Below are 20,333 nucleotides of genomic sequence, written 5' to 3'. Positions count from 1 at the left end.
GATGCACTGACTGACTTTTGGGGTATAGGTGACGAAAAGACCTAATAGACGTATATTTCTTAATGTTAGAATAACTCAAGGAATATCTGTGCTAAGTTTTACTCTAAGGTGGTAAGGGTCAAAGCTAAATAAAAAAAATTAAGTGGCGGCAGCTAGAAATCATAGTTTGTCTCCTGATATTTATTCTCTCTTCATTGTTGGAAATAGTAAATTAATTTACAAATCACACAACGAGCTGATCTAATCTGCTTTAAAGCACAGTGTTGCCTTTGTAATATTACCTACTTATCTACCATTTAATCTAGATTAAGTTGCCATATTCATACCAAAACAAAATTACCACTCAAAATGTAGTTATTTTGGGTAAAATTGAATTGAATTTAGAAAAACTAGCGAATCACAATAATGTAACTAGGTATCACTGACTTTAATAAATAATTTTTTTCAAGAAATTTATTAAACAACACAGATTCAAAGGACATGTTTTCTTAGATGTTGTAAATATTGATTTATATCAACAAAGGACCAAGTAATGTGAGTCTTTGTAAAAATATAGAACTATGACATATTTTTATTGCAAACAAGAACCAACCCGCATGGTTCTGCAAAATTGATTTATAAAAAGGGACCATGTGGTATGGGTCTTTATGAAAAAAATAAAAATTCAATGATTTCTTAGATTGTCAGGTTACCATGGGACATGGATCTTGTTAGTTTATTGAACAACTGTTAAAATGTGGACTGATAACTTTGTCATAGAAATGTTTTACTATGTTAGAATTGTCAGATCATTTTGATTTTTACAGGGTTGATAGAAGGTGCATTTTAAAAGCTTTCTGTATACTTATCTCAATTTTGGCATGTGTGTGGATTGGTTCCATGTTGCATAAGTAGGTCCATTATATATAGGTACACAAATACTTTTTTATGGTGTTAAAATAATGTTATATTTCGTTATACTTTTCATATAAAAAAGGAGAGTAGGTATATCAAAACATGATTCCGTATTTCCTATTAGTAAAAAAAGCGAGATATTTTTGATCCCTCGCCAAACACATAGGAAACTAAAGTCGCTCGAAATCCCTCGGTAGGTACTGCGAGTTGATGAAAAATTCCGAATATCCTCATAAAAAGTATGAAATATTTTATATACTTACCTAAACGTCCAAGTATATTATCTTGTTTACATATTCAAGTGAAGCGTTTTGGATAACTAAAGGTGGAAGCATACAGCGGGTATCGATTAATTCGATATTTATTTAAGACTAGCTGCCCCGGCGAACTTCGTACCGCCTAACAGTCGATTATTTTTCAGGATTTTTTTAAAAATTTTGCTCTTCGTGATATTCGATATTAGATATTGTATTCTATATATTACTAGTTGCCCTGGCAAACTTCGTTCCGCCTAACAGTCGATTCAAATTTTTAAAACATTTCTCTCCGTAAGAACCTTCCTCGTACTTCAGGGAATATTATAAAAAAAGAATTAGCGAAATCGGTTCAGCTGTTCTCGAGATTTGCGATGAGCAACACATTTGGTGATTCATTTTTATATTATAGACTAGCTTATGCTCGCGACTTCGTCCGCGTGGACTACACAAATTTCAAACCCCTATTTCACCCCTTCTTCCTTCTCTTCTTCTAACAGCTTCTAATCATTTCTTATAACAGCTATCTACATGCCAAATTTCAGGCCGATCCGCCCAGTAGTTTGAGCTGTGCGTTGATAGATCAGTCAGTCAGTCAGTCACCTTTTCTTTTAGATGTCCTCCCGACCGAATTTCGGCCACGGCGGCCATAGAGATTAGCCAGATGCACACAAGACAAGTGCACTCTTTATTCCCTCACTCTCATAACCCAATGGGACGGAAATTTGACACGACGCGAAAGAGATTAGGCACAGAACTGACGACTATACGTCTTCTCCGAGGCACGAGAGTGAGTGAAAGGTCCTAACTCCGGGCTAGTAGGTATTGAGAAAATCCAATACTTTTCCTAACCCAGGAATCGAACCCAGGACCTCGTCATCTGCAGCCGAACATGCTAACTACTAGACCAACGAGGCAGTTAAAACCGATGCCACCATACCAATTACCAACGAATCAGACACCGGCCTTACTGTTTCCAATTTTCTTGGAATCTGTGGGAAAGCTAAGTGTCGCAAAGGTCTGTATTTCGTGCTTTCCATTTTGCGGAGATAGCTGTAATTTTCGATGCACATCTATGTTAGGTCCGGCCTTAGTGTTGTTCCGATATCTACACGTTCAAACGAATATCTAAGTTACTCGATTCTTTTGATTCGATACCAACTTAGATATTTTTAGCATCGAATCATTGTTGCGATACTAACCTTAAACATCCATGATAGCTCGGCTAAGTAACGACTCTATAGTCGACGCATTTTAAACTGAGTCGTCGAGTTATCTGTCTGTTTCGCTCGCACTTACAGGTCGTAGGTAAGTGCAAGCGAAACAGACATACAACTCGACGACTCAGTTCAAAATGCATCGACTACAGTGACCAGATGCCGTTGGTCGTCCAGTTAGGAGACTCATAGGCAAAGATTATCTTCTATTGGTGAAACTTCAGTGTCTTGATCACCGCCGTAATGTTGTCGGCTTTATAGTAGAGAGTGCTCAAAAGCTTTTCGATCTTGTCCCTCCTTCACCTTTTCACCACCGTACCGCAAGACGCTGGGAAAACCATTCTTATCTTGTCGACATTCACGAAACGTTTTACGGCATCATTCGTCATTCGCATGTCTAATGCAAGCTATGGCTTGGAATACCTGCTCTTCCGCGATCTATGTTTCCCTATCAATTAGAATCAGGGTACCTATCTTTAAAACAAGAATGACTAAGCATCTTCTAGGCCAACGCGTCCCATCTTAGGCCGCATCATCACTTTCCATCTGGCGTGATTGTGGTAAAGCGTGTGCCTATAGCGAGTCAAAAAAGTTACTAGGTACGCATGACTAGATATGGAATATTCTTTTGAATATTATTTAGAGGTACATTGGATAATTAGCTGAGACTCATGGAGTTTTCCCGCTGGGGAAGTTGTCTCCAATCACGCCAATCTGTCCTCCAACCAATCTTCTCATGTCCACCGACTTATCGCATGATAAGGCACAAAAAAAAAGTACATCGATAGGGTAGGTATCGATACTTTATAGCTACCGGATCATCCCTCACCCGGCCATTTCACTATTTCGGTCGAAATCAATAAGCTATTTTGCACACTCCAATTGCCGGACTCGGGCAGTTGAGATTTACAGATCGTAATAAGTATTCTGCGCTGAAATACTACGTAATTTGTATGTTTAGTGACATCCCTTGGAATAGATACCGATTTAAATGTAACAAACACCATTTTTACACGACTACCAGAAAAAATACCTACTTACCTAATGTTTTCATTTTTAAGAGGCGAGGAGACGCCCCGCACACCCGCACGTCACCCTCGCTCGCCCGCACCGGATGTGTTGTACCTACGTGTGTGCGGGCGTCCACTCCCCGATTGCCATTTCAACCTGTGGCGTAAGTTACGTAAGCGGCAACCAGAAGGATTTTTGAAGGAAACGAAGATAGGCTTTTACTAAATTTATATTCTTAAATCTTTACATTTTAACTTAACCTAACGTCTGCACTCTGCACCGAGGTTAGATGCAGAGTTTACATGGTGACGACCTAAATCTAATCTAATCTAACCTAACTAAGAGACTGCGTCGAGGTGTGACGACAGACTGCCCTTCTTCACATCTCTCACTTGGTTTAAATACCTTAATGTTAAAATATAGCTAAATCCCAATTCGTTGCGGAGTCACGTATGGCAATGAGGTAGTTTCTTGCTGACCGAGCGCTGGACTTATGACCTAGTGACTTAGCCTTCAAAGATGGTTTGCAGCGTAAGTGATTTGAACTAGGTTATCGTTAGGATATGTAACACCTCCGCCCTCAGAGAGGCAACAATGGTTCGAATGTTGCCGAGACGTCGCATTCCTTATCCTCTTGAGATTGCTAGGTATTTGAAGTGGAAGCTATCTGCTGCTGTGAGATGGCTGCTATCCCGTTCGTGAAAATCAAGCATTTGTAATGGCCTGGACAAATCGTTGTCAGATTTCTTGTGGCATCCATCGGAAATGGCGATATGCTTTTCAAACTAGAAGTGTAGCCTTCTATTGTATTCGAGATCCTTTTCCAAAAGTGCTTCTGCTTGAATTGACAGGATTTCCTCAGGTTTGGTGAACTTGATGATGATGGGTGGCCGAATTCTCGAGGAAATTCCAGATTTGTGCTTCGGACATTCTGTCTCTATGGTAGGTACATGAATAGTGTCTCGATAGTTGCAAGGAAAGGTTAGGATGGACCTACCTACTAGTAAAACCTACGAAAATAGGGCTTTACTAATATTATAGGTAATTTGAATTTTCTTTGTCTAACGATATTATTTCGAGTTTGGAATTAGGTAACAGCAGTATAAGACTGTAGGACATGACAACGCAATTAATTGAAATGAATTATTGATCTTGAATTTATTATCGATTCACAAGCGGAATCTATATACCTATAGTCAGCAAAACCGCGGCTGTAATTTGAATCTACTTATTATAATTTATAATAAATAGTAATTTATTATAAACGTTGTTCGATATGAGACTAACCTACATTTTAAAGTGCTTATCTGACGAAATTACATCGCGGATATCGAATCGAAATATTCTTTATTATTTCTACGTAAATCTCACGTGGCGGCTGTACCTAAAGAAATTCAGGATGCCAAAACTTTTACGCTCTAAGGTGGTAATCTAGATAGATTACCCTAAAAGTCTAAAATTGGATTTCTATTTTTCGGCGGTTCTTAAACAATGTAAGATTCCGAAACCTATAAACTAACTATGGGGTGGTAACCAAGATTGATTGCCCTAAACCTAAATAAGGACTTCTATTTTACTAACAATTTTTCTGTGGGCCTAAGGCAATTTAGGCTACCGAAAGAAAGGATAATATTCTAGATAAGTATTAAATTATGATTAGGTGTAGGAAAATGGAAACAGGGAAGCAACACGAGAACAATTCAAGTGTACTTACATGTAATCCTTCCTGTAGGTACTATCTTGTCTCCTCTGTTGTATCGATTTTTGGATACTCCTTTTGGTCTTGCCGCAGGTCCGTAGATTCCGCATCCTCGTCCTCAGTTCCCTAGCTACCCTACGTAGTTACGGGGCCCGAACAACAAGGATCCTACCGACTGCGCCAGTTACGTAAGCGGCAACCAGAAGGATTTTTGAAGGAAACGAAGATAGGCTTTTACTAAATTTATATTCTTAAATCTTTACATTTTAACTTAACCTAACGTCTGCACTCTGCACCGAGGTTAGATGCAGAGTTTACATGGTGACGACCTAAATCTAATCTAATCTAACCTAACTAAGAGACTGCGTCGAGGTGTGACGACAGACTGCCCTTCTTCACATCTCTCACTTGGTTTAAATACCTTAATGTTAAAATATAGCTAAATCCCAATTCGTTGCGGAGTCACGTATGGCAATGAGGTAGTTTCTTGCTGACCGAGCGCTGGACTTATGACCTAGTGACTTAGCCTTCAAAGATGGTTTGCAGCGTAAGTGATTTGAACTAGGTTATCGTTAGGATATGTAACACGTACCTACTATACGTATGTGAGTTTTTAGGGTTAGTAAACAAGGAACCCTTATAGTTTCGCCATGTCCGTCCGTCTGTCCGTCCATCCGTCAGACTATTAGTGCTAGAAATCTGTAATTTGGCATGGGTATAAATACTAATCAGGCCAACAAAGTGGTAAAATTTTTTTTTTTTTTTTTAATTTTTCTTAGGCTAGCTCCCCTACATGTAAAGTGGGGATGATTTTTTTTTCTCGTCTACCCCATAGTGTAGGATATCGTTGAATAGGTTTTTTAAAAATACTGTTGGTGTGGGAACATCATTTTTGGATTTCCAGATCCGTTTGTAAAATATGATGTTATAAAGTGCTAATTTTTATTAGAGTCAAATGTCCCCCCCTCTATCAGCCAAATGGTAGTATATAGGAACGTGAAAAAATTCACAGTAGTAGTATATAATAATCAATTTTAAAGGAAAACTATCATGGGTATGGGTATGGTGTATGTGTAGGGTTCACAGGTTAAGGAGTTATATCTGTTTTTCGAGGATTGTGACTACGGAACCCTACACTGCGCGTGGTTCGCCACGCACTTGGCCGATTTTTTTAAATACCAAATGCCTGACTGAAGAATCCAATCATCTTGAGTGACAATAGCTGTAATTTTTTTGAAAATACTTAGGCGGCACCATTTTTTCAAATCTGAATTTTTTTTATTTCGTTTTTTGGCAAGGCAGTCGTATTATTTAATTTTTGTAATTACGACTTGTTTGTAATGCGACATTCAAAGAGATGCTGTGTCAGAATAATAACATGAATAGAATTGAAGTCATTTTTCCCTAATTAGGGTAAAACAAAAGTAGAGCTATAATAATAACAATTTGATTGAAAAGTTTATGTTCGCAACAAAAACAAAAATTGTATTTTTTTTGTGTAGACAGGATTAAAAATTATGTCATTAGCCTTAATATTTCATGTACTTTACTCATATGAGTTTAATAGATAAAAAACACAAAAAAATCTACCTAATGAGCAGGTTCATTATCTCAACCCATCCGGCTCACTATGCACTGAAAACGGTTCTCCCCTTAGAATGAGAAGGCTGCAGTTTACCACGCTTTCCAAGTGCAGATTGGCACACTTCAAACACATTTAATAGAGAACTCCCACAGTTCAGACACGTAAGTTTTCCCGATGTTTTCCTTCACCGTTAAAGCAAGTGAAGTTTTTGAAATGAACAGGCAATAGGCAGGTACAGTGCGCGTCCGATAGTAATGTACATCGGCCTTTAGAGTGACATTTCGGCTTTGTAGAGCGTTGTCTCTGTCACTCATACATATATGACGATTTGTCGGGCTCAATAACAGGGACAACGCTCTACAAAATATCTGCTATCTCCTTCTAAAGGTCGATGTACATTACTTCCGGCCGCGTAGGTACTGTAGGTACCTACTGTGCACATTTCGCAAATAAACCGTAAGTCGTATTATATACGCTTAGCGATATAATTTCTTTAAATCAAATTACATTTTTGGACTGTATTTACTGAGTAAAATGATTTCATAAACATAATTTATATATTTTTCTTCTTACCCAAGATGCTACATTTATAATGTACATACAAGAAGTTTTATTAAAGTTACACATTGTAGACATGACTCTTATTACATTGGAGTAGATGCGATATTTCAAGAAGAACGTCCTATTTCCGATCCTAGGATGTAGCATCTCGTAAATTCCCTTCGCCTTGTCAATTCCACTTTGGGTACAGCTTTGAATATTTACCGTATCTAATTGAATTGAGTGCCTCCTAACTTCTAAATACATTGGCGAAATATACTAAGTAGTTAGGCCAACCTTTAATTCAATATATTATCCATACTAGATAATATTATAAATGCCAAGGAATGTCTTTCTGTCTGTCTATAGACTAGATAAAGCGAGCTTATATTCCGAAGAAGGAGATTGAAAACTTGTTGTTTTAAAAAATCAGTCCTCGCGTTGGATGTTACATTAGCCATATTGACTTTGTTCCTTTGTTCATATAAAATACTAATAGCCTTTGTCACCCTGATTATTATAAGTTATAACAAATAGATTGGCACCTCATTCATCTTCGTGATTTCATGGATGAGTGCACAAACGCCATAAGCGATTGCTAAGTCTGTGTCTATCGCATAAGAGGTCGCTCAAGCCACGAGAACATGGCCGAAGAATAACAATCCAGACATCTCAATAGAGACGTAGGTACTTCATTCTTATCTTTCTGCGAACTTTATCTTCAATCGTGAAATTGGTACTGATTCTGTGCACACCTAAATTTTAGAGTATTCGCATCCTCTTATTACTATTAATACATTGAAAAGGACAGACACAGTTTGACAGTTTTAAATTTAATTTAGAGCTGTCAAACCTCGTGACTATAGCTGCCAGTCGCGAGCCTATTGTTTAAATTATTTATGTTCCGTCCTTTTTAGCAATATCAGAAAGAAAAAGATGCACATAGTCTAATTTTAGTTTAAGAGAAAGACAACAGAATCGGCTCCAATGTCTCTTCAAAAGATCTCTATCAACCTTCGGCATCTAAAGTCGAAGTAACAAAGGCGTTTCAATATTAAAGTCTATACATTTTGTCCGTAAAGAATTACCGAGAGAAACTTACAATGGAGACAAGAAGGGCAGAATGACCATCTTCTTTTAGCTGGAATTAAGTTTTTTTTCTGAATCTTAGACTCAAGACTGCGCCCATTGATATAGATTATTATAGATGCTTCACTGTGTGGCGTCTGCTGCTTCATAAACAATGTTCCTGATGTTTTGAATCCGTGCCTCGTCTGCACCTCGTACGTGGCACAGCTCGTGCCCGCCACGTGTTAGCTTAAATCATCCCTTATTTCTCGGTTATTTGACGTTGCTGATATCGGCATTGTTAGCTTAAATCATCCCAAGTTCGGTATCCTTTGATACATGAGTATAAAATGGATGGAATCCCTATTCCCAGAGTACAGAACATGAAAGACCTAGGTGTAATTTTTGATAAAAAATTGACCTTCCATGACCATAATATTAACAGCGTAGCAGCTGACTCATTTCGAAGATTAGGATTTGTACTACGCAACTCTCGGGAGTTCCATAGTCCATTGGTAATACGATTACTATATTACGCCTTAGTCCTAAGCAAGCTCGAAACAAGCACCTGTGTCTGGCATCCGTACGAGGCAAAGTACGAACTTATATTAGAAAAAGTACAAAAGGCCTTCCTAAGATACCTGTATAAACGTTGCTATGGATATTACCCTTTCCTATATCCAACCAAATTTCTGTTAGGTTGCTTAGGTTTCAACTCCCTGGAGGTCAGACGCATTTGCGATCAACTGAAAATTATGTGTCAAATTTTGCGAGGAGATGTTAATGCTCCAGAACGTCATGACCAACTGTGTCGCATACGTGTCCCTGAATCCAATTGTAATCTTCGTCCACGAAAAAATAAACTTTTCGTGGTCCCACATCATCGCACTGTTGCTAGATCTATGTCACCTATACCCCGTTCATAAGCATCGTTCAACGCGCTTTTGGACAATAATGCTCAATGGGACCCATTTAATGATGGGTCTATAATACTGGTTCGGGAGTTACTGAAGTACGCTGAGAGCATTACATGAATATGTCATTCAGTGGCAAAGTTAAATTGACTATATTATGGTGCAATAAAAAGCCACTAACCAATCAAAACAAACAACCTGCAAAAAATGTGTATCCTTGGTTTTGCATATCAATTAGTTACGTACTGCGCCAAAGAAATTAAATTAAACAGCCTACGGACCAAATTTCTCTTGATATTAAAGAACACGTTGAAAGTAAAAGAAAAAAGCAACAGTCGAAATGTTTCTTTATTTTTTTCGCGATAATATTTTTGTTTGACCTTATTTTGTCATTACCATTTCGGCCATTTAAAAGAATATTGTATGAATCTTCTTAGTTAAAAAGTTCTAAAGTGTAAATGGAATTTGACTTTGTAAGTACCTGCTCTGAGTGAGATATATTTTATTCTCTGACTTACAACCCGTCAGAAATATCTGAGTACCTCGCTGGAATGCGCTTTCCCTCGTGCTTCCCCGCAGCTTGCCCATTTTTGTCTATCCAGTACCCAAAGTGTGAATAAACACTACGTTCTACCGTACCGTTGCCAGTACCAGTGCCAGTAACGTTGCCAACACAAGCATGTTGCATGACGTCATTACGCCAGGTTCTCAGATATTTCCGACGGGTTGTATTCCATCATTATTTACTTTACTACAACTCAATCGGTCGTAGGGAGCCGCTGGGTTCAGGCGGCGCAATACTTGTGGCGTGTGAAAGTACCACAAAAATAGCTGTGAAAAACAACCAGTCAAGTGCAACTCGGACTCGCACACGAAGGGTTCCGCACACAAGAAATACCCAACTCTTATGTAAAACACTGCAAGTTAATGACGGACTGCGCCATCTATATGGTGATTTATTAAACTAATTTGTTCATGAACACATTTTGCATGACAGACAGAGAGACAATCAACAAAGTGATCCTATTGAGGTTTGGAATCCTATTGAGATTCCTTTTTCCTTTTGAGGTACGGAACCCTAGAAATGCAACTAGGTGCCATGAAATAACGTTGATTGTACCTACTCTATTGCGGTCCGGAAGGCTATGTGCACTCAGACTAATTTGTGGGGGTGTGGAGTGACGGCGGAATCGTGTGTATGACTCATTCTGATAGCGTGTTTCCACAGATCACCCCACGACACGACATAATACGGAAACGATTTCGAGCGTTTCCGTATTATGTTTGTTATATTTTTCACCTTTCTACCACTGTACCGCAAGACGCCGGGCAAGTTTCCACCCCTATATCGTCAACATTCCATCTGCGCGTACAAAACGCTTTGCGTCATCGTTCCTTATAGGTACGCATGGCTAGGGTCCGGAACACTCTTCCAAGATCTGTGTTTTCTGCCAATTATAAGACAGGCGTAAAACTCGCGATCATTGCGGTCAAACGTCACACGTAAAAGCGGCTACAAAGCAGACAGCAATCGAGCTCTAGTTCACCCTCTATCGGACAATCTATGAACTGTCGCATTGCTACTGCTGTCACGTTGCTGTCGCTACTGCAACGTTTTACGTAATCAGCCCGCGGGTATCTTTAAAACAAGAGTGAATAGGCACCTTCTAGGCAAACGTGTCCCATCTTAGGCCTCATCATCACTTCCCATCAGATGTGATCGTGGTCAAGCATGCGCCTACAAAAAATTATTTAAAAAATCATTGCTACAATCTCAATTGTTGCGATTGGCTTAATTTATGGAATCTTTGCTGCAATAGCTAATTTTAGCCAATAGCGAGCCGGGTAATGAAAAGTGCACTGTAGCTATTATTTTGCCGTAAACGAGATTCTGTGTATTATTCCCCGTATCGTGAAACCAAAACTTGTCGTGCGGTGTCCGTGGAAAAACACTAACTCCCTACGCTTTGACTCATAAAGTCATCAAATATAACTGTTTATCTAGTCTTGTTGCCGTTTAAAAGTAAATATTGGCTATGAAAGTCGACTTTAATAATCTTTAGACTCAAAGGCGACGCGCCCATAAATGCTGTGCTGTCGCGCAAAGCGAAGCCTACCTAGGCTCTGTGGACACATCTAAAAATATAGTAGGTAATTAACCGATAAACGTCCACTGCTGTACATAGGCCTCTCGTAGGGTTGCTTGAGCTATATGCCCTACTTACTGCCACTTTAGCTTCGCAAGACGTTATTTCTTAACCAATCACGTAGAAAAACTCGTAGCGCGGTTAATATAAGTAGACATTCAAGTTTACATTAATTCGCATAGAGCTAAAAGTTGGTACGAATGTTCGGAACGTCATCAGATTTGGAAACATTATTAGAAATGAATTGTGAAAAGTCCCCATCGATCCCATATTTGCAAAAAAAGTTATTCAAGGTCAAAGTTCACAAAAATGGGTTTTCCGTGTTTTTCATTTTCCTGTTAAATGGTAAGTTTTATCATAAAATATGACAAACAAAAATTAAAGATCATATTATATAATTTTTTTTTTATATTTTTTACCCTATGAAGACCAGGCAAAGTTCAAAATCTAATAAATATTATAATAGTGCTGACTTAATCGAAGTTTTACGAAGGCTAGTCCAGATGTTAGTTGAAATAAAGACAGTCAATAAACTAACTATAAAAGGGACTATAAAGTAAATGGAATCTGATAAGAATCCGAATAATTTTATTATTGTCATTCTTATTATCATTTAAATCAAAATGGCCGACAATCCCCCGAGGTTTCCGAGGTTAATGTTTAATTAAGAGGCTCTTTTAATTAGAGCGCCACTCGTTTCTTTTTATAGTAACTGTCTTATCAAGGAAACTGAGGACAGATGGACAAAGGCCCTTTGTTGTCTTCGGAATGGTTTTATTGTATTGGATTTTTGGACAGCCCTCTCCTGAACAAAAACTTTTAATAGGACCTAGTTGTTTTTTTTGTTTTTTGTTTTTATTCGATTAGGTACTAGCTCTTGACTGCTATCCCATCTAAATATAGAAAATGAAAAGCTGACTGACTGCCTGACTGGTTTATCAACGCACAGCTCAAACTATGGACGGATGGGACTGATTTTTTTAAAAGAATATTAGCCATGTTAAATGACTAATATTCCCCTTTCCTCTCCAACTAAGCATCAAGCTTGTGCTAGGAGTAGGTACGACAATAGTGCAACGGGCGGAGTTTGTTTCAGCCTTTCAGTTTTCAGTCCACTGCTTTACCGGTTGAGCTATTGAGGCTATACAATACTAATTTGGCATACAGATAGCCATTATAACGTAGACAATTGACATCCACTAAGAAATGATTTTTGTTTATGTCTTCATACTTTGTACGAGTGGGGTGTTAGTAATATCCTGGTAGGTTGTACGTTCTGTCTCCGTCTTAGAAACAGTGGGTAGATATCATTCATATTGCCCTATTTAAATAAAATTAAATTCTGTGTTAAAATAAATTAAATTAAATTAAAAATATTACAGCATGTACCAGAGACCCCAAGCTTATCAATGAAATAAATAATCCACACTTTAACAATTTCATATGTTAACGCACATGTCATTATTAATGTCGGAAATGTATTTTGTTTGCTCGCGTCACATATTTTACTGTTAAGCGTCCATTAAATGTTAATTAACCGCCGAAAAGCACACTGCGTTTTATTGCTGTAAGCTGCAAATTAATTGGTTGGTCTTTTTGTAACTCTGCTGATAAACATTGATAGGTACCTATAGTACGCGACAGATCGAGATGGTAATCGGGGAAGGAACGCCCCGCACACCCGCACAGTCCCAGTGCTAACCCGGTGCGGGCGAGCGCGGGTGACGTGGGGGTGTGTACCCTGCCTCTTACCCCGAAGGCCATCTCAACCTGACGCGGACTATAGGTATTATGTCCATCATAACCATCAATATCGTCAGATTGTGGATGTCCACAACTTGACATAGACTTTCTCTAATAGGTAAGCACTACCACACTCGGTTCGTAGCCCTCATCCAGCAACTTCCTACCACACCCATTATATCGTTGGTCCATCTTACTGGGAGGGCGCGACATTTCGCTTACTTGTATCTACATGATCTCCGCTCTAGGACTATTCGGCTCCAACTGCCATCACCCCTTTTTTCCGTGGGGAAATCCTCATGGATACCACCGCACTGGGAGGCACGGAGGTTATGTCGGACTTTTACCGACTAAAACCCCACGATGTTCCACGCATCGCCTGGTGGCTGGGCTACGGGGCCAAACACGTTCGCGCAACCCAGCCAGCGGCGCCTGCTGCGGACCCACCTCAGGGGACCAATATAGTCCCTACACACCGTCTGAGGTGCACCAGGAACACGGAGATGCGCCTCCCGACTCGCGGAATGGTTTCTTTCCGGACGATAGACTACGGATATCACCCCTACAACAAGCATTCAACCACCATTGAGTAAAATATTTATTTGGGAAGTTGAAACCTTTACGAAAATTCGTCGCAAAGGCGCAAAAGCCTAACAAGAAAGTACCTACATTTTCTTTCAACTGAACACATTTTACTTACTGAAATACTAATAAAAATAGCATTAATCTAAGAGAATATTAGCCCATTTCTCAGCGTTCGCAAATGGAGTTAAAAGAAAACGTTCGTCAAATTCGTAGACTAACGCGATTGTTCTATAGGACGGAATCTGCTGTTGCTGTTGATCAAGTGATCAATTCGAATATCCATATGAAAAAATATCGATGTACCTACCTATGCCTCAATAGTAACGGGTGACTTCAAGTGTTGACAGAATTTTATAAAATAGGTACTGGCGTATGCCCGTGACTTCGGCCGCGTGAACTATACACATTTTAAGCTCCTATTTTATCCCCGAATGGGTTGAATTTTAAAGCCTGATCCGCCCTTTATTTCCAGCCTGATCCGTCCAGTAGATTGAGCTGTGCGTTGATAGATCAGTCAGTCACCTTTTCCCTCTATATATTAAGATATCACAACCTTATGATTGTACCTTTATAGCCTTACCGAATACTAACTATCAGAACATTGTGTCAAAAAAAACTGACGGTCCCCAAAAGGCATACTGCTTATTAACATTTTGTAATAGACCCCACCCCGCAGACTGTCAGAATAATGTCTGTCCAGATTACCTGTCCATACTTAGGCTTGTGATGTTCGCTGACTGAGTGCAACAAAGTTTTCTGATAGAAAATTTCTGATCATATTATGCAAACAGCAATAGGCGGGTTGTGCCGGTATATTGGTACTTAAAGGTCTTATTCAATATTAAAGTGCTCTCAGTATCGTATGTCAGGATTTATAATGGTATTCGTGCTTATATGGACCCATTTCTATAATATTAATGTCTTCAATCTTGGAATATGTCACACGCGGATCCAAATTCAAAATGTGTAAATTTCTAAAGCGTTTAAATTAGCATATTATGTAATAGCTTTAACATTGAAAATGCTGATAATAAATTTACTTAAATACTAATAAAGTTACTTAAATGTGTGCAAAGGAGAAAGCTCGAATATCTGGGCCATGTTATGCGCAACCCAAAATACGATCTACTGCAGCTTATAATACAGGGCAAGATAAAAGGCAGACGTAGACCTGGCCGTCGACGAATATCCTGGCTCAAGAACCTTCGCCAGTGGTTTAACATGAGTACAAGATCACTGTTTAGGGCAGCAGTAAACAAGATCCAGTTAGCCTTAATGATTGCCAACCTTCGGTAGGAGATGGCACTTGAAGAAGAAGAAGATAATAAATTACTTTTCAAGCATAACAATCCATTTTTACTGTATTTCAAAAGTAATCAAATATCCAATTATTTAGACGGGTTTATTTGTAAATCTCATTCCTAAAACGTACCTACATATTCGTATTTTGAAATTGTTCAAATAAAAAGAATACCTATAATATTTGACCAGATGTTGTTCCACCTAAATAAATTTAATATCGCCACGGCATAAAAGCTCTCTTTAATGCAGATTTTTGTTTGTTCCAGATAACTGAAAAAGCTGGGGAGCATGGAGACCGTCGTTAAATATTTACTCCTCGCTCTTGCATTGACCTCAGTGCAAATATCCTTTACTGAAAGCCGTCTAAATGAAAAACGCAGGGATAAAACCGAAAGGAGATATCATTCTGTGCAGGCTAAAGACAACATGTGCGAAATAACGAACAGGGAATCGAAAGTGCATTGCTACTGTGAAAACACTGAAGTGAAAACAGCAACGCGGGCCGATTGTTGGGTATTCAACGGCGGTATTGATGAAACTGACCCAATTTGGTCCAGCTTCACTTCGCAACCGCATTTAGAAAGATTAACGTTCAATGTGAGGTCAGACGGGGCTCTCAAATTCATTCCGCTTCAAGTCATTCAACGTCTGAAAAGACTGCAGAAGCTTTTCATTCATTACGCGACGCTGAACAAAATCGAAAAGAAGACCTTCACCAACATGTCGACAGTTAGAGAAATAACGTTAATGAACGATAAAATAATGGAGCTCGATTTGTTCTCATTTTCAAACCTGCCGGCGCTTGTAAACTTAACAATAAAGGGGAACAAAGTAACTGAAATACGGAGAGATGTTTTTGTCGATTTGCCGAGTCTGAGATATCTCGATTTGTCGTTTAACAGCATTAGTCTGGCTCACGATGGATGTTTCGACCATTTAAATGTACTTAACGACTTAGTACTGGAGGCAAATTTAATTTCGGTCTTAACAAGAGATACATTTAAGGGTCTTGCGAATTTGACGAGATTGGATCTGAGGTCGAACAAATTGTCAATGGTCGGCGATCTGACGTTCTCGGAGTTATGGAATTTGAATGAGCTTCTATTGGATAACAACGAACTAACATACTTGTCTGAAAGAGCATTTGACGGTCTAGCTTTGCTTCAAAAACTATCTGTGACTGGAAATAAATTGCAATCTATCAACGAGGGACTTTTGGAAGGTGTCCGAGGACTTGAATTGTTGGACTTGAGAAATAATGACATAGAATCATTCACTTACGAGACAATTAAACCAATTATTGAAAATTTGAAAATGAAAACATCCGTTTTATATTTAAGTGGTAAGTAATTTTCTCTACAATTTCTAATTTTATAGACAATTTTTTTAAATCACTCGTTATTATACAATTACATTGGCTTGGAAGTGTTGTTATTTTGTTTCGACGTAATTATGCAATTAAAGTCGGTACCTAACTCTACTTAACAGTATTTATAAATAAATATCAATTAAACAATACTAAAACTCCATAACACAAAAGCAACTTATGTCTGAACAGATATGTTATTTAAAGCTTAATGATATACTTAGGACACTCATGGGAAGATAAATAACTATATTTTGTGCAAACAAAGGCGCCTTCCCTGCAGGGCTTATGAGCCCCTACCAAAGCACCCTCCTAACGTTAAGGACAATTAATGAGTATAACAGTTCCCTTTAGCGAGTCAACAATGGCGTAATAACACGATTTGGGCACAATGAAGAATAAATTATTAAAAATCAACAAACATAACGGGAGTGTTCTCATGATAATTTTATTATACTTTTGTTGACCGAAGATACGCGCGCCAGCCCGATAAATCCCATGAGTTTCTAGGGTTCTTTACCCGAAGGGTGTCAACGGGACCCTATTACTAAACGGTCTGTCCGTCCGTCTGTCTGTCAGCGGGCTGTATCTCATGAACCGTAATACTTGAAAGGTTGAAATTTTCACAGAGTAAGTATTTCGATTGCCGCTATAACAACAAATAATAAAAATTTCAAAATGGACGCCATGAAAAAAAATAAAAAAAATAGTTTTATTTCTCATACGATAGTACGGAGCCCTTCGTGTGCTTGTCCAGCCTGCACTTGACCGATTTTTTAGTAGGAATACACTTTTATTGACCGACGATACGCGCGCCAGCCCGATAAATCCCATGAGTTTTTTGTTACATTAGGCTCGGAGTTACTTTCCATATGTATTCGTGTTTGGATTCTGTGGTATCTATAAAAATAGACTTTCAATATCAGTATAAGCAATAATATGAGAGCTTTTATATAAGTTTTGTTGACATATTATCGTCTCCTGAGTAAAATATTTGTATAACAAATTGTATATCGCTCAGAGCGGTTACACAGGGAATGCAATTTTTCATAGAAAATATATTTTACACAGACGCTAGAGGGTTACAAAACTCACAATTTTAGTTGTACTCAAGAGTATTCGCATCATCTTCACACTAATGTAATATGAAAAGGGCAGACACCGTTTTAAATTTTAATAAGAGCTGTCATACCTCGTGACTTTAGCTGCCAATCGCGAGCCTATTGTTTAGTAAAGTCTTTAAATGTAATATTCATGTTCCATCCTTTTTAATATTTGGTCTAAACCAAATCAACAGAATCGGTGCCAAACTTAAACAAAACTTTTAAACTAAAGATATTCTTCGCCTAGCTTGTTAGGTACCTGCATTGGCGGCTAGATTTTGCATAAAATGCTAAACAGATTTGACAGGTTACAAGATTTTACCCGGAACCACTGCCTTCTGACCTTTACAACGGTTTATATTTCCAATTTGCTCCGATTTTGATTTTGTTAGATAATCAAGAAGATGAAATTCTGGAATTCAAAGACTGTCGTCTATTTAGTTACCAACCTAGCTCAACATAACATCGACCAATTTGTGGATATGCAGCTTTGCTAGATCATGGGTAGTCCAAAATTAACTATATATTCATTTACAGGTAATAAGCTTATCTGCGATTGCCGTATATCCTGGATTCAAGTATTGCGAAATGAAACCAAGAGTGAACCACTCAGGATGGCGCTGGATGAAGTAACTTGTATTACTAATAATATCAATACAAATAACAAAAACACAAATACTAATAACGAAGACAGTACAAATAAAGAAATGGTAATCAAAAATGAAAATACGTTTGAAGTTGAACCAAACGGTGAAGTGTTTCAACAGGATGGTAATGAAGAAGAAGTACACAGTGATTCTCCATCTTATAAATACGAAGATGCAGTGAACCCAATTGGAAACCAAGTAGTTGTAGTTGACATTCCACCTGAGAATTTGCGTTGCGCAGGAGAAGTTATACAGAATGGAGAAGACTCATTAATGTTATCATCAAAAGACGAAAGTTACTGGCAACCAAGCTCGAGTATCAAAATTCTATCAAATTTATCTTTAGTGCTCACTTTAGTAACAGTAAGTTTAGTTCAGTAAAAAATGTGGATTGTGGACTTGAATAAGTTTCTTTAAGAACTTTATCGCATCAATGCCAATGCTGCAGAAGGTATCGTTGCTAATTAAAATAAAAAAGAAGACTGGTTTAGAATATTTAATTAAACTATTCTATAAGAGATGAATTGTCTGTGGCGTTTGAATTCAAACTTGGAATACGTTGATTAAAATTGTAGAGTATTATGTTGAAAATTAGTAGACTATAAGGCCCCGTATCCACCTAAGTGGAGCGGAGAGGAGATGTGTACAGTAAACCAATCCGATTTTTAAAAAATGACGTGATAATTTTTCACGTCATCTATTTTGAATCTGATTGATCGATTGAACGCATCTCCTCTCCTCTCCGTTTAGGTGGATACCGGGCCTTATTAACAACACAATAAAGTGTGCTGTGGCTTGCTAAGTACAACAATAAAAGATAAATGTTATTTTAACTAACATTGGGGCCGATTCTCTTGTACACAATCTCTAAACTTAACTAAAATTACACCTCTAAATATATTGCTGTCCCTTACATGATGTTGTTTGCGGAAAAGGATAGCACTAGATTTAGACCTGTTAATTTAGTTTAGTTTAGAGATTGTTTACAAGAGAATCGGCCCCATTGTAAAACTAATGTTGAACTAACTTATGCAACAATATCATAAACTGAGTAAATTAAATCAGTTTAACGCCTACGTTTAATTATTTGAACTATGTTTATATCTAAAGTTTTGTAAATACACTGAGTGGAATTATTTTATAATCATAGTAGGTAGGTATCTTTCTAATAAATAGGTAAGTAATAAATATTTATGTAATTTTCGAAGTTAGTAATTGTTTTAAAAATTATAACATTAACTTTTCGTAACATATCTATAGTACGCAACAGGTTGAGATACAAACAGCACCCGCGCTAACTCGATGCGGGCGAGTGTGGGTGACGTGCGGGTTTGCGGGGCGTCCATCCGCCTCATACCCCGATTGTCATCTCGAATTCTCGACCTATCGCGGACTATACGTGTAATTTTATGAAAATTGTGACAAGTTTCCCTTAGACCCATTACGCATGGTCGACTAGTTGCCCGGTAACTCAGTTGACGGTATCCGCTAGAATCTGTTATTTAAATGGAAGTCGCCGTACCTACCCGCTTACGCGCACGCAGTCGCCGCAACTTCGTGCGCTTAGACACGGTGACGTCCATATAAATTATTATAGATTCTAGCGGTTGCCGTCTGGTCGGGCGACTGGTCGACCATGCCTAGTGATCGAATCAGTGGGTCTAAGAGCCATTATGCACGGTCGACTAGTTGCCCAGCAACTCAGTCGACGGTGACCATTAGGGTCTATACCCTTTAATTTATATGGAAGTTGCCGTGCCTATGTGCGTAAAGTCGCCGCAACTTCGTGCGCATAGGCGGGTAGGCACGGTGGTTTCCACATAAATTACAGATTCTAACGGTCGCCGTCAACTGAGTTGCAGGCAACTATAGTCGACGCATTTTAAAATGAGTCGTCGAGTTATCTGTCTGAAACAGACAGATAACTCGACGATTCAGTTTAAAATGCTTCGACTATAGTCGACCGTGCGCAATGGGTCTAAGAGCTATTACACACGGTCGACTTATCTTAAGTTAATTAAGTATTTTGTGATATAATTATAACTAAGCAGACTCTTATTGGATTAGGTTATATTATAATGTTTAGGTAAGACCCATTACGCACGGTCGACTAGTCGCCCGGCAACTTAGTCGACGGCGACCGTTAGAATAGTTTATATGGAAGTCACCGTGCCTACCCGCCTATGCGCACGGAGTTGCGGCGACTTCGTGCGCATGACACGGCAACTTCTAGGTATATAAATTACAGATTCTAACGA

The 20,333-nt window shown here is 38.5% G+C and overlaps 1 protein-coding gene across 2 annotated transcripts in view; it reads left to right on the top strand.

Annotated features, from left to right (window-relative positions):
- LOC117989414 (connectin-like) overlaps nt 1-19,825 on the top strand; it is a 48,488-nt gene extending 28,663 nt beyond the window's left edge. For both annotated transcript variants that reach the window (XM_034976769.2, XM_069503871.1), the window contains exons 2-3: nt 15,226-16,301; nt 17,966-19,825. In XM_034976769.2, coding sequence (XP_034832660.1) covers nt 15,248-16,301; nt 17,966-18,456 — 1,545 coding nt within the window. In that variant the 5' untranslated portion in view covers nt 15,226-15,247 and the 3' untranslated portion in view covers nt 18,457-19,825. The remainder of the gene's footprint in view (nt 1-15,225; nt 16,302-17,965) is intronic.
- The last annotated feature ends 508 nt before the right edge of the window (nt 19,826-20,333 follow it).

Source organism: Maniola hyperantus, chromosome 16, assembly GCF_902806685.2.
Source record: "Maniola hyperantus chromosome 16, iAphHyp1.2, whole genome shotgun sequence".
Taxonomy (NCBI): domain Eukaryota; kingdom Metazoa; phylum Arthropoda; class Insecta; order Lepidoptera; family Nymphalidae; genus Maniola; species Maniola hyperantus.
The sequence above is the reverse complement of the archived record's forward strand: the minus strand, read 5'-3'. Positions and strand labels throughout refer to the sequence as shown.